General features: G+C 40.4%; 1 protein-coding gene and 1 non-coding gene across 2 annotated transcripts; both read left to right on the top strand.

Annotated features, from left to right (window-relative positions):
- The first annotated feature begins 2,574 nt into the window (after nt 1–2,574).
- On the top strand, nt 2,575–9,468 carry Gpx5 (glutathione peroxidase 5). Its single transcript, XM_070024368.1, has 5 exons — nt 2,575–2,737; nt 3,591–3,744; nt 6,242–6,359; nt 6,769–6,868; nt 8,276–9,468. Exons 1-5 carry the CDS (start codon nt 2,648–2,650, stop codon nt 8,489–8,491), a joined length of 678 nt encoding a protein of 225 aa, XP_069880469.1. The 5' UTR covers nt 2,575–2,647; the 3' UTR covers nt 8,492–9,468.
- A 2,074-nt stretch (nt 9,469–11,542) lies between these two features.
- LOC138828516 (U6 spliceosomal RNA) lies at nt 11,543–11,649 on the top strand. Its single transcript, XR_011372270.1, has one exon. It is a non-coding gene; the product is annotated as a U6 spliceosomal RNA (small nuclear RNA).
- Nucleotides 11,650–13,485: the final 1,836 nt, after the last annotated feature.

Raw genomic sequence — 13,485 nt, 5'->3', positions numbered from 1 at the left:
AGGTGTGAAATAGCTATGAGAGACTGACTAGAAGGTGATAAAAATGTGGCCTTCTGTTGCACCCTAACTCCGAAGAACTAGAAAAGAATCCATGTCTTGTCTCCTTTGCTTTTTAAATTAGCTCTGTAAAGTTTGTACTATTCCAGCCCAGTTATTTAGATGAGATTCAGAGGCACAGAGAACAATTTGCCCAAAGTCACAGTTAGGAATGCTTAAGGAATAGAAGAACATTGTTCAGAGGCTTAATATTTTCATCTGTATAACTATGAGCTGAGATAGATGGGGAGGGCTAGTGAAACAGCATCTTTGGAAGATGCTTTAGAGCAGGAAAACTGCAAAGCTTCCTTAAAGGAGATTTGTGGCTGGGTAAGCCTATCATTTAAGGCTCCAGAGCCCAGATTAGAGGCGTCTGAGAAGAGATAAGAGATCTGGGATGATAAAAGCTTCTATTTTCTAAGAGAGCCCATGAATGTCCAATTTCCAGTAGCATGAAGAGTAAACCTCATCAGATTTCAGCTTGAAGGAGGAGAAAGAAACTGGATTTGTGAACCTGGAAGACGCAGGGCTAGTGGAAAAGAAAAGAAATTGGGGCTGGAATGGAAGAGTTTCTCATTTCTACAAACATGAGAACTCTGTAAACTGAGTTTGTAGTACAGATACTACAGGGGAGGGGAGGGAGTATGGGAAATGTGGTAAAGAGAGCCAACCTCCAGGTTCTTTACTAATCCAAATATATTTTTCAGCCTGTGTTTGTTAATTATCTCAGGTTGCCAGTTTTACGATCTGGAATATCTGTTTCTTTGCTACTCTTCCTCTCCCAAAGGTAAGAAAGTGGTACTAATTAGATTGAAGACAAAAAAATATTAAAAATGAATTCTATTTCATAATACTTTATAACCTAATAATAACAAAATGTCAGAAACTTGAAAGTTACACACAACCCTTTGAAACTAAGGTCCCTTTGGAGCTAAAAATCTGATAAGGAATATAAAAGTTTTCAAACATGCATGCAGTATTAAACATATTACATAGGCCTGTGGTAAGGGAAAGGAAAGTGGAGTTTGGAAATCAAAGAACATAGATAATTAACGAGATTAAAGTGAGATTTTTCCAATTACAAATGATCATGAATTTAGGATTACAGTTAATTAAACATGAGCACTTGAGGAAAGAAAAAAGAAAAAGAAAAAACAGCTCTAGTGTAGAGGAAAATCATGGTCAGACTTCCATTGGATTGATGGGTAGGGAGTAACTATGCTAATTTATGTCAGAAATCTAGAAGTCCCTATGGTTGAAGGACTACATTTATCAACTCACTTATTCCAAAAGACGAGGAACAAGTGTTATAAATGACTACTAAATGGATGGGTGTTTATGTCCTGGTTAAAAGGTAAAACATCTTTATTCTGAGATGACTTTGCCTTTCATTTCCATAATTTATCTTGGGCCCTTTGGTTTCTAGGTTAAGGGGAGTGTTTGCAACTTCCTGAAAAATATAATTATTTCAAAATACAAAGTTTTAAAAGTTATTTACCTTTTTTAAAGTACTGCATTCAGAATAAGAGAGTGTCCTCAAAAAAAATGGCAGTATTTTCCAGCCTCTACCTCATGTATACAAGCTTAGTGTGTAAGAAGACTGCACCCAGGCTGGATGCCACCTTTCCTCTTAACTTTTGCCAATCTGATAAACATAGGATACATCTTTTCTTAGTCATACTTCTTTGATTATTGGTGAAAGAACATTGTATCCTACCACAGAAGCCACTTGATTTCCTGTCTGGTTCTCATTTTTCTGAAAGCAATTACATAATAAATATATTAATGTGCTGATATATACTGTGCCTACCCACCCCCTTTCTTCCCACCTCTCCCAAATAGATCCTAGGTGGTCTCTCTTTGATTAAAAAATTAAAATAAAATATTAGCTGGGCACTGGTGGCTAATCCTAGCTACTCAGGAGTCTGAGATCTGAAAATCATGGTTTAAAGCCAGCCCAGGTAGAAAAGTCCCCATGAGACTCTTCTCTCCAATTAACCACCCAAAAATCAGAAGTTGTGTTGTGTCGTAAAGTGATAGAGCACTTGCCTTGAGCAAAAGAGCTCAGGGACGCACCGAGGTCCTGAGTTCAACCTCTACAACTGACAAAATAATAAAATAAAGCAAAATAAATATTGGGTATAATACTTAATACTTGTATTTTCTGTTGTTTTTTGGTTCGTTTTGCTTTGCGCATCGAACTTGGGATCTTAAGCATGCTAAGCAAACACTCTGCTACTCAGCTACATCCTTAACCTTAGAAATGGTATTCAGAATGTCTATGTGGTGTCTTTTGTAGAGAAGTCTGGGAGAAGGCATCTACATCTAGACAGTTCCATCCACTCAGGAAAGATACACAATAGTCCTGAAAGACCTAAGAAGGCTAATATAAATTCTGCCAGATTCTCATGGCACCGGTGAGCACTGAGTGTGCCTGGGGGTGTGAGTAGGTGAAAAGATGACTTGAGTTTTCTGGTTGTCACACATCAGGAATCTTTGCTGCCCTGTCATTGGCCTATAGGGGCTTTCATTAGTCTCTGCCAAGGCATCAAAAGTCGGTGGAGGTACACAAAGAACTCAGGGCTCAGACTAGGGATCTACAACACTAGTCATGAAGGCAAAGTTAAGAGCCTCCTATCTTTTCCTCCTTCTTCTACCTGGCTTCTCTGGCTTGACAAATTCCAAGCCAGAGAAGATGAAGGTGAGTAAGCTGCAGAGAGGAGGGCTGCAGGTTACAGTGTGGTTACCCTTCTGTCCTGCTTCATCTAGATCTCAACCTGCAGTCCTTCTTGTAAGATTGTTAGCTGTTTTCTTCCTCCTTTGGGTTTCATAAACCTCTCCTCTCTTTTAATCTTCTTCATGTCTATAAATGGTTGTTCCTTGAATATAGGTAGAGAAGAAAGGATCTCTTTTGCAGTGAGATCCTTTCTCTGCTCCTTCTCCAAATGGAGGCCACCTAGATACCTTCTCCCCTGCTATGCCAGCTGGGTCTGAGGGACTGGGGTTTGGAGGAGAAGATGAGCCAAGTCATCTCAGACACAAATGATCATGCATGAAGGTTTCTTGATGGAAAGAAAAAAGTGAATGTAGAAGTTGTAGAGTTAAAGTCATAGAGACATCAGAGATCCATAAAAGCCATGGGGACAAATAATCAGAGGACTAAAACAACTGGAATTGGAATCAGATGTCTCATGGTATGGTGTCAGTTCTATTCCCACACTTTTAATTGTTTTATTGATAAAATGTGTGCCTCTGACAGTAGAAGGCAGTTCAAGGTAAGATCATAATGAATACGATGACTTAGAGGCAAAAAGGAATCAAGAAGTTAGAAGCAATTCACATAGTGAATTCTCTGTGTTCTGGTAGAAAGTTACCCATCACTAATTTATGGGTAACAATACTTTCTTATTATGCCACAATTATTATGCATATAACATGTTCTACAAAAAGGCAGCTTTGGGAATATTTTCACCTTGCTCTGAAATTAACTAGAAATTTATACCAATGTCGAGTTGTTGTTACTAATGATATAATAATGTTAAAACATCTTCCAGATGGATTGCTACAAAGATGTGAAAGGCACCATTTATGACTACGAGGCCTTCAGTATTAATGGGAATGAACGTATTCAGTTCAAGCAGTATGCTGGCAAGCATGTCCTCTTTGTCAACGTGGCTACTTTTTGTGCTCTAACAGCTCAATATCCTGGTAAGAAGTCAGAGCTCTACGTCTTTGTGATTTATATTCTAACTTGGTTTTATATTCTAATTGTAATCACATGCCAAAATTAATACTAATAATTTGGGTGACTTCACCCTTTGATGTCAGAAGTCAGTCAAAGATCAGGTATTGGTGGCAGATGTCTGTAATCCTAGCTGCTCAGGAAGCTGGGATCTGAGGATTGAGATTAGAAGTCTGCCTGGGAAGATAAACCTAAGAGATTATCTTTTTTTTTTTCTTTTTTTTTTGTCGGTTGTGGGGCTTGAACTCTGGGCCTGGGTACTGTCCCTGTGCTCTTCAGCTCAAGGCGAGTGCTCTACCTCTTGAGCCACAGTGCCATTTCCAGTTTCCTAGTGGTTTATTGGAGATCAGAGTCTCACGGTCTTTTCTGCCCAGGCAGGCTTTAAACAGCAATCCTCAGATCTCAGCCTCTTGAGTAGCTAGGATTACAAGCATGAGCCACCAGTGCCCAGCTTGAGATTATCTTTAATTAACCAGCAAAAAGACAAACATAAAGGTGTGGCTTAAGTGGTAGAGCTGTAGCCTTGGCCAAAAAACAAAAATATGCTAAGTGGAAATGCAAGGACCTGAGTTCAAGCCCCAGTACTGACACACAAAAAAAAAGACAAAAAAGATTAAAAAAAAAAAAAAACACCACTTATTTGAGGTTTTTAATGCTAGTGTGTTTTGCAGAAATGAAAAAAAAATCTTTTGCTCTCTTCCCTTCTCTCCAATATTTATAAAATATTCCTTTTCTGCTCTCTCCCTGTTGATAACATACAACAACTATTTCTTCTTGTCTTGATTTTTTTTTAACTGACCAAGATACTCTATGTTTTTCCTTTTGGTTCTTATTTGTTTTTAGTTTTTGAGACAGGATCTTACTCTGTAGCCCAAACTGGCCAGGAGCACATGCTCCCCTTGCCTCAGTTTCCCTAGTATTGGGATTACAGGTATATACTATTACATCCAGTAATAAAACACTTTTGAGTTCAGTCCATTCCCTCATTCTTTTAAAGCCACTAATATTTACTGGACCTTATTCATTTTCTCCATTTATAGGACTTTAAAAATCAATTTATTTCATTTCTGCTTAGCAAATAACAGATGAGGAAACTGAAGAATAGTAGTTGCTCAAGATTTCTTTTTCCTAGAGGGAGGATTGTCTGCAGTACTGAAGACAAGCAGAAAGATATGAGAGGTCCTGAGGAAACATGTGAAAACAGAAAACAAGAAAGCAATCACTATTTTTTAAAATACAGATAGTTCATGCCTGTAATCCTAGTTACTAGTGAGGCTGAGATCTGATGATCATCATTCAAAGCCAGCCCAGGCAACAAAGGCCATGAGTCTCTTATCTCCAATTAACTACCAAAAAACTGGAAGTGGAGCTGTGGTTCAAGTAGTAGAGCACTAGCCTTGAGCAAAAATAGCTCATGGACAGCTCCCAGACTCTGAGCTCAAGCCTCAGGACTAGCAAAAGAAAGAAAAAGAAAGAAAGAAAGAAAGAAAGAAAGAAAGAAAGAAAGAAAGAAAGAAAGAAAGAAAGAAAGAAAGAAAGAAAGAAAGAAAGAAAGAAAGAAAGAAAGAAAGAAAGGAAGGAAGGAAGGAAGGAAGGAAGGAAGGAAGGAAGGAAGGAAGAAAGAGAGAAAGAAAGACAGAGAGAGAGGGAAGGAAGGAAGGAAGGAAGGAAGGAAGAAAGGAAGGAAGGAAGGAACAAAGGAAGGAAGGAAGGAAGGAAGGAAGACTAACAGGAGCTACCCACTGAATAAGCTAAATCTGAGATCTGAGTGGAGTAACCAGTGCTACAGTTGAAACATGCCACCGTTAGCAAGAGCAAAAAACGTTAACAAAAGTGATTACAGACATCTGAAGAGACAGGATAGAACACCTCTAGAGAGTGGTAAAGGCAATTGGAGATTGAGTTTGGGCACAGCACCAAGGATTTTTAGGTAGAATGCATCCTTATTATCCTGAAGATGTTTGAACAGCATCAGGAAGCCCCACTTGAAATTTCCCTGTTTTGCCTCTGCTCTCTGCTCAGAGCAAGCCAGTCTCCTTGACATTGTCTTTTCCCTTTAGGAAAGGAAGACTCAACCTATCAATTAACCAATCAGAGAAGGAAAACTGATGAGCAGTGATGTTCCAACCCCGCTTTGTCTAAAACTCACTGGAGTTTTGAGTAATAAAAATGTTCTGGGCCCCCTCGCAGAGGAATGGGGTCAGAAACCTCTCTAAAATGGGGACTTGGGCATTCCTGATTTTAATGATGAGTCTCTAGGTGATTACAGTATACTGCACCAGAGTACAGGGCTGTAGAGAGTCTGTCTGTAGGCCCAGTATCTAACAGCCATGCCACTCACAGCCTGATCTAGAAATGTCTCCCCCTCCCCTTCTTTCTCTGTAAAATGAGTCACCCCAGGGATCTTTGTCTACACTGAGGGTCATAGGCCAGGCCGCCATGCTATCCCTTTTCTAACTGCAGAACTGAATGCACTCCAGGAGGAGCTGAAGCCCTTGGGCCTGATCATATTGGGCTTTCCCTGTAATCAGTTTGGAAAGCAAGAACCAGGAGAAAACAAGGAGATTCTTCCTGGGCTCAGGTAAGTGCCTGCTTGGAACCCAGTAAGAAGCTACTTGTCCACTTGTCCTGTTTCCAGAGGTCCTTCCATCTTGTGAACCTTCTGGCTAGGGAGTAGATTTAACAGGCTCAAGGTTATCTGCAAGTTGATTTTAACTATGGCCTGTGTGCTGCTGATGTCTCTGATTATGTCCAGAGATTCTCTCTCCGTCTTTGGCTGACACCTGAGTGGACGGTAGAAATCCAGAGAACAGAGGTACTTGGCACAGCGAAAAACAAAGTGAATCAAGAAGCCCAGAGTCCCCGCCTACCCTTATTCTCCTCCCTCCTCCCATCTCCTGTCTCAGCCCCTCTCTGACCTTTCAGCGACTTTCAAATCCCCGGGTCCCATTACAATCACTTGCCTCCTGGGAACATTTGGCTTGTTGCAGGTATATCCGGCCCGGGGGAGGATATGTACCTAATTTCCAGCTTTTTGAAAAAGGGGATGTGAATGGTGAAAAAGAACAGAAAGTCTTCACGTTCTTGAAGGTGAGTGAATTACCGTCCCTCCTTTCCCTTATGTTCTTGTCTGTTTTTGGAGACAGTGCATTGAAACTGGCTTTGAACTCACTCTGTGGCTCTGGCTGACCCTTCCATCCTTCCACTTCAGCCTCCCAAGTGCTGGGATTACAGGCATATACTATCATACACAGCTCTCCCCTAATAGTCTTAGCACAGAATTGGTATGATGTGGCTAGGATTACAGGAATATGCCACCACATACAACTTTTCTCTAACATTCTTAGCAGCTGATGTGGTGGACTGGACCCTAGGGATGCTGCCTGGAGTTGGAATTATTAATGTGGATAAAATCTCCAGATCAGCACGATGACTCGCATTTAATGTTAGCCTTCATGGCATAGTGTGGAGTAGCAATCTCTTGCCCTTTAACACTCATTCATTCATTTAAGGAATATTTAACGTGCTTGCTATGTATAAGGCAAACTAAATAAAAAGAACATTAACATGAAAAATTCAGTCCAGTCCTAGAGGAGATTATCCTAAAGAGAGAGCTAGAAATTCATAAATACAACATCGTGTAGTGGGTACCTCATTTAACGTTGACTTTTAGACACAGACTTTGCCAGCACTGAAAAGGCCCCAAAGATAACTAGCGTGAAGTATACCTAAATACTGGACGATGAACCAATACCAGTGCACTGGTAACATTTTCCTATATCCTTAGTAGGTTGAAGAAAATAGAACAGTGTGAAATGAGGGCTCACAAAGGACTGGGAGCATGGCTCGAATGATTGAGCACCTCCCAGGCTTGACCCAGAGTTCAAATCCCAGTACCTTTGGAAAAAGAAGTAAGGTACCATAAACTAAAGACTTCTAACTTATAAGACTTCCCTTACCAGATTACAATGTTATCATGTGTAAGTGTGTATGTGTGTGTGCGCGCGTGTGTGCACACGCATGGGTGTGTTACTTTGTGCTTGCTACACAAGTCCTCTTCCACTTGAGCTATACCCACTGCTCAACTTGCTCTTTCTAACATTAAGTGATGTTGTCTTAAATTTTTTTCTTATTTGGTAAAATGTTAATAGTTCTTAGTCATTCCCAAAAAGAAATGGATTAAAATGCTACTGACCTGGGAAAGCACATTCTAATCCAAATCAATCACTTTGTCCGAAAGAAAAATGAAAGTTGGAGAATTGACATATCTTATATGACATGATTATATGATGGGACCCTGGAGTCAAAATCAGAAAGAGCAGAGTTCAGCTCTAATATCTGCAAATTCTTGATAGTTGCCAAGGTGGTAATTAGGAGAATTTACGGCATTTACTAGGAATCACAGGAAATTAAAATGTCCAGCATAGAATGGATAAAACTACGTTGGTCATCAGAGAAGAGGAATGATGTTGTTGTCTCTTTTCTGTCTCCCTTCAGCACTCCTGTCCTCACCCCTCTGAGACTCTAGGCTCATTGAGACATATATCCTGGGAGCCCGTAAAAGTCCATGACATCCGTTGGAACTTTGAAAAGTTTCTGGTGGGACCTGATGGAGTCCCTGTCATGCGCTGGTTCCACCGGACTGCAATCAACACAGTCAGGTTAGACATTCTGATGTACCTGAAGCAACTCAAAACTAAACAGGAAGGATGAGTTTTGAGCAGAAGCCATCTTGCTTCCCATCTACAGACCTGTGCTGGAAAACTTCATCTTCTCATCAAACATTTTTCTAAACAGACTCCACTTGACTAAGTCACCTCTATAACTGCTGAAGTTTCTACCCTTTACCAAGTAGATAGATTTCTATTTAGACAGCTATTGATATTCCTCTTTGAAAACGTATGTGGATGAAAAATAAAATAATAGAATCCCTCTGTTAAAAGATTGAATCATGCCAGCTGCCGGTGGCTCATGCCTAGCTATTCAGGAGGCTGAGATCTGAAAATCGAGCTTCAAAGCCAGCCCGGGCAGGAAAAGTCCATGAGACTCTGATCTCCAATAAACCACAAGAGAACCGGAAGTGGTGCTGTGGCTCAAGCAGTAGAGCGCTCTCCTCAAGCTGAAGAGCCCAAGGACAGCGCCCAAGCCCAGAGTTCAAGCCCCACGACTGACCAAAAAAAAAAAAAAAAAAGGATTGAATCATTCATAGCTACTAAAAGAAGACTATCCTTCCAGGAGAAGGGCTCATATCTCCAAGAACTCTTTAGCCATTCTGAGTCCTCCTCTCTCTACCCGGAGGATGTAGAAATACTGATGAAGTTATATGATATAGCTTGTGATTCCTAACATTTTTGTTTCCTAGAAAAATTATGTATTGTCCCTTCTGAAGTCTTCATCCAGGATACTCAATATTTGTCATTCTCCAATGGGGATAAGGGAGAAACAGAGAACATTGATTCACCTAAAAGGAAGGCATTCCCATGTTGTTGAAAATGGGACTTCCTTCTGTTTAGCCTTATAAAAATACTTTGTGTTAACTTACTACCTGATCTTTTAGCATCTTCAGGTTATGATTTCTGGATATTCTTTTATCTTTGGAAAGATGAGATTTTTCTCCCTTTAATCCAAAATGTTTTAGCTTTAGAATCAACTTGTTACTTCTCCAATAAATTGTTTTCTGCAGGATCTAAGATCTCTGTGGTGGTGTCTGTTTAATCCTATATTACACTTGGACTCATCTTCTATTTATTTATTTGCTTTTCACTCTTTTTTTTTTTCTTTTGTACTAGTACTAGGGGCCTATGTTCTGTTTCTTGGCTTTTTCAACCAAGACTAAAGCTGTACCACAGCACCACTTCTGGCTGGCTTTGGTGGTAAATTGGAGATCAGAGTGTCAGGCTTTCCTGTCAAGGTTAGCTTTGAGCTTTGTTCCTCAGATCCCAGCCTCCTGAGTAGCCAGGCACCCAGCTTTGAACCAAACTCCTCCTCTTGTTCAGTTTACCAGTGATGTTATAATACCCTGATTACACAAACTAACCCAGACAGAATGATTTGCCATTCCAGATATTTGGAAAGTTGTCACCTAATGATTATCAGCTGTCTTCAGGAATTGCCTCAGGCCAATTTTGTCTCTTGAGATACCTGATGCCTTTTTGTGCTTGTATTGCATCCCAGTTTTCCCCTTGGATAAACTCTGCTTCCCTTGCTAGCTGTGTATTCTATTCTCTGACCAGGATAACAACCAAATTCAAAATGGAACCTACTAACAGCCCTAGGTGTTAACCCAGAAGTAAATCAACATAGTAAGCATGCTAAATAAATGCTCTACCACAGAGCTAAATCCTCAATAACTCTTTCTTAGAGTCTGTTTTGTATTTGTTTTTACTAGTCCTGGGGCTTGAACTCAGGGCCTGGGTATTGTCCCTGAGCTTCTTTTTTTTTGGGGGGGGGGTCAGTCCTGGGACTTGAACTCTGGGCCTGGGCACTGTCCCTGTGAGCACTCTACCGCTTGAGTCACAGTGCCACTTCTGGTTTTCTAGTGGTTTTTATTGGAGATAAGAGTCTCACAGACTTTCCTGCCTGGGCTGGCTTTGAACTGCGATCCTCAGATCTCAGCCTCCTGAGTAGCTAGGATTACAAGCATGAGCCACTGGCGCCTGGCTCCTGAGCTTCTTGGGCTCAAGGCTAGCCCTCTACCACTTGAGCCACCATGCCACTTCTGCATTTTCTTTGGTACTGAGGAATAAAACCCAGGGTTTCATGCATGCTAGGCAAGCACTTTACTACTACCACATTCCTAGCCTTGAGTGATGAACATCTAATTGTGACTCCAGTGGCATAATGCCAAAGGGCACTGCAGGCAATGCCAAGGTGTTAGTGCCCTCTAGCCTCTACAAAGGGAGAGAACATATTAAAGTTAAAGGTCTCTTTAAAGAAATATATTGTGACAAACTACAACCAGACTTCTTCAAGACTCTGAGAGACAGAGAGCATTCCATGAGCCCTTTTGATGACTGGTTGCCAACACTTGGCAGAAAGTCATTCACTGTACTGAATTTTATATTTAAAAAAAAAACAACAACAAACCATCATAATCTCAGGCTCAGCCTTCAGGTACATAGAGAAATTACTGGTTTCTTGACTAAATAAAGGTGATGGTGGTTTTTAGAAGTTATTTTGGTAGATAATTTCTGTCCTGTTTTCCCATTCCTACAGCTTCCTCTGGGATTTTTATCACCATTGTAAGATCATGATGCCTGTAGACATGAGTAAGATTCAGGAAATGAGAAAAGGATTTAACTGGTTACAGCCTTAGAGTAGGGCCTTTGTGTATGCCATTAAACTTTTTTTTAATGTATTGTTATTGTAAAGGTGATGTACCTGATGTATGTAACTGTAAAGAGTACATTCTTTTCAGATAGTGTCACCATCTTCTCCTCTCTCACTCTCCCAGTTTTTTCTTCCTGTCCCCACCCACAAGTTGTACGGTTCATTTTCAACCATAGTGTCTAGTGAGTACCACTGCTAATTTACTTACCAAGAGGTACCATGGACTTATCAATAAGGACTATTTACAGTATTGTTGATAACCAGTCATCAGTTGTCTCATGGCCATGAGACAAAGCATGTTGCTTTGTAATGTGATTTTACACTAGCTTTCCTCACAAGGTAAAGCCTATTTCTCTCCTTATATGTTGAGTTGTCTTGTGATTTTCTTTGACCAACACAATGCTGTGCAAATCGTGTATAGAAGTGATGATGTGGGTGTTTGCTTCGGCAGCACATATACTAAAATTGGAATGATACAGAGAAGATTAGCATGGCCCCTGTGCAAGGATGACACGCAAATTCGTGAAGCGGAAAAAAAAAAAAAAAGTGATGTGGGAGTTTCAAGGTTGGGCCACAGAAGCCTTTCGATTTCCTTCTTGCCTTCCTTAAGCTTATCCTGTGAAGAAACCCCATTTAGCCTCTTAGAGGGTACACACGCAAAGAGAAAGGGTTCCAGCCATTTCAGCCATCCCTGCCAATTTGTAGGTAGCAACCCCCACACAATGAGTTGAGATTATATTAGATCATCCAATCTAAGTTACAAAAAGTCCCCAACTAGGACCATGAATTCTGCCAGACAAATGCATTCACATGAGCACCTGAGACAAAACCCCCAACAGCACTGATCCGCTAACTGATCCCCAACAGCTAACTGATCCAAATTGTTGACTTGCAGTGTTGCAAACAAAAATAAAATTATTTAAAGCCACTACTTTTGAAGGAGACATGTTATATAAATATACATGATGGACATAAACATTTAGCACAGTTCTGAGCACAAAGTTAGAGTCTAAAAGAAGTTAGACTTGAGTCCATAGCCTGAAGACCCCAAGATTGTGAGGTATCCTGAGTTATTGAACACTGAAGTTAGCTTCTGGCTCCTTAAGTGCCTTGCATCAAGTTCAGAGTTCCTGTCCTGGACCCAGAGCCTCTAGATCTCTAAAGTGAGAGGAAATATGAATGAGAAAATGGGGATTGCATCCCACATACTTGTCAGACACTTGTGTGAAGATTGTCCTGATTAGTTAAAATAAAGATTGAAGCCGGGCGCTGGTGGCTCACGCCTGTAATCCTAGCTACTCAGGAGGCTGAGATCTGAGGATCGCGGTTCAAAGCCAGCCCGGGCAGGAGAGACCGTGAGACTCCTATCTCCAATAAACCACCAGAAAACCGGAGTGGCGCTGTAGCTCAAGTGGTAGAGCGCTCGCCTTGAGCTGAAGAGCTGAGGGACAGCGCCCAAGCCCAGAGTTCAAGCCCCACGACCGACCAAAAAAAAAAAAAAAAAAAAAGATTGAAATCTGTTTCATAGATAAATTTAACTATCACATTCTAGGGTTTATGTAGAATGAAAGAAAAAGGCTTTTTAGATATAAAACTGGATAAGAGTTTACAAGTCCTTTATTGGGCTGGGAAGGTGGCTCAGTGGTAAAGTGCTTGCCTTGCATGCATGAGGCCCTGGGTTTGATTCCTCAGCACCACATAAGCAGAAAAAAGAAGTGGCGCTCTCAAGTGGTAGAGCGCTAGCCCTTGAGGTGAAGAGCTGAGGGACAGCGCCCAGGCCCAGAGTTCAGGCCCACCACTGGACCAAAAAAAAAAAGTCCTTTATTTTCTCAGGTGTCACATGGTTTGTCTCTGTATTCATTTTAGGCTGATAAATCCATCAGATTCTAAAATCCTTTACATTGTAATAGATCTATCATAACCCATAACTTACCTTTGTAGAATTGTATCACTTGCAAATAATGCCACTTTTATTTCTGCCTTTCCAACCATCTTATCTTTCTTCCTTTCTTCTCTTTCTTTTCTTCTCAATTTGCCTGCAAAAAGCAATGAATGAGGTACACAGGGTAGTCTTGACTAGAAGTTGTGAGAGCTGGTACTGCTAATTTGTGACCAATCTCAAACTGAATGTTTTCAATACTGCATAAGCATATTTTAAGATTAATCCTAATTTTAAAAATTACCTTACTATATTGTATATTATTTAGCATGTTAAAGAAATTGTTTTCTTTTACTAGGATGCTCAGAGATTAGGATGAGTAGAAAATTATTGAATGCTGTTTTTTTTTTTCAATTAAGGTACTCACGTGCAGGTTTTTTTTTAATTCCTAATATGCTTAATTAGAATGTTTTATTTTCTAAAGATAATCTAAGCTTTC

This window comes from Dipodomys merriami, unplaced genomic scaffold (assembly GCF_024711535.1).
Source record: "Dipodomys merriami isolate MVZ:Mamm:240054 unplaced genomic scaffold, mDipMer1.0.p SCAF_16, whole genome shotgun sequence".
NCBI lineage: Eukaryota > Metazoa > Chordata > Mammalia > Rodentia > Heteromyidae > Dipodomys > Dipodomys merriami.
Note: the sequence above shows the minus strand (reverse complement) of the source record. Positions and strands in the feature narration are given on the sequence as shown.

What these genes read in the sequence shown, in the direction of transcription:
- Gpx5 (XM_070024368.1), top strand. Translation starts at nt 2,648, where the DNA reads ATGAAGGCAAAGTTAAGAGCCTCCTATCTTTTCCTCCTTCTTCTACCT. An exon ending in CCAAGCCAGAGAAGATGAAG is followed by an intron (nt 2,738 to 3,590) that starts GTGAGTAAGCTG and finishes AACATCTTCCAG; the next exon opens with ATGGATTGCTACAAAGATGT. An exon ending in AAGTCTTCACGTTCTTGAAG is followed by an intron (nt 6,869 to 8,275) that starts GTGAGTGAATTA and finishes GTCTCCCTTCAG; the next exon opens with CACTCCTGTCCTCACCCCTC.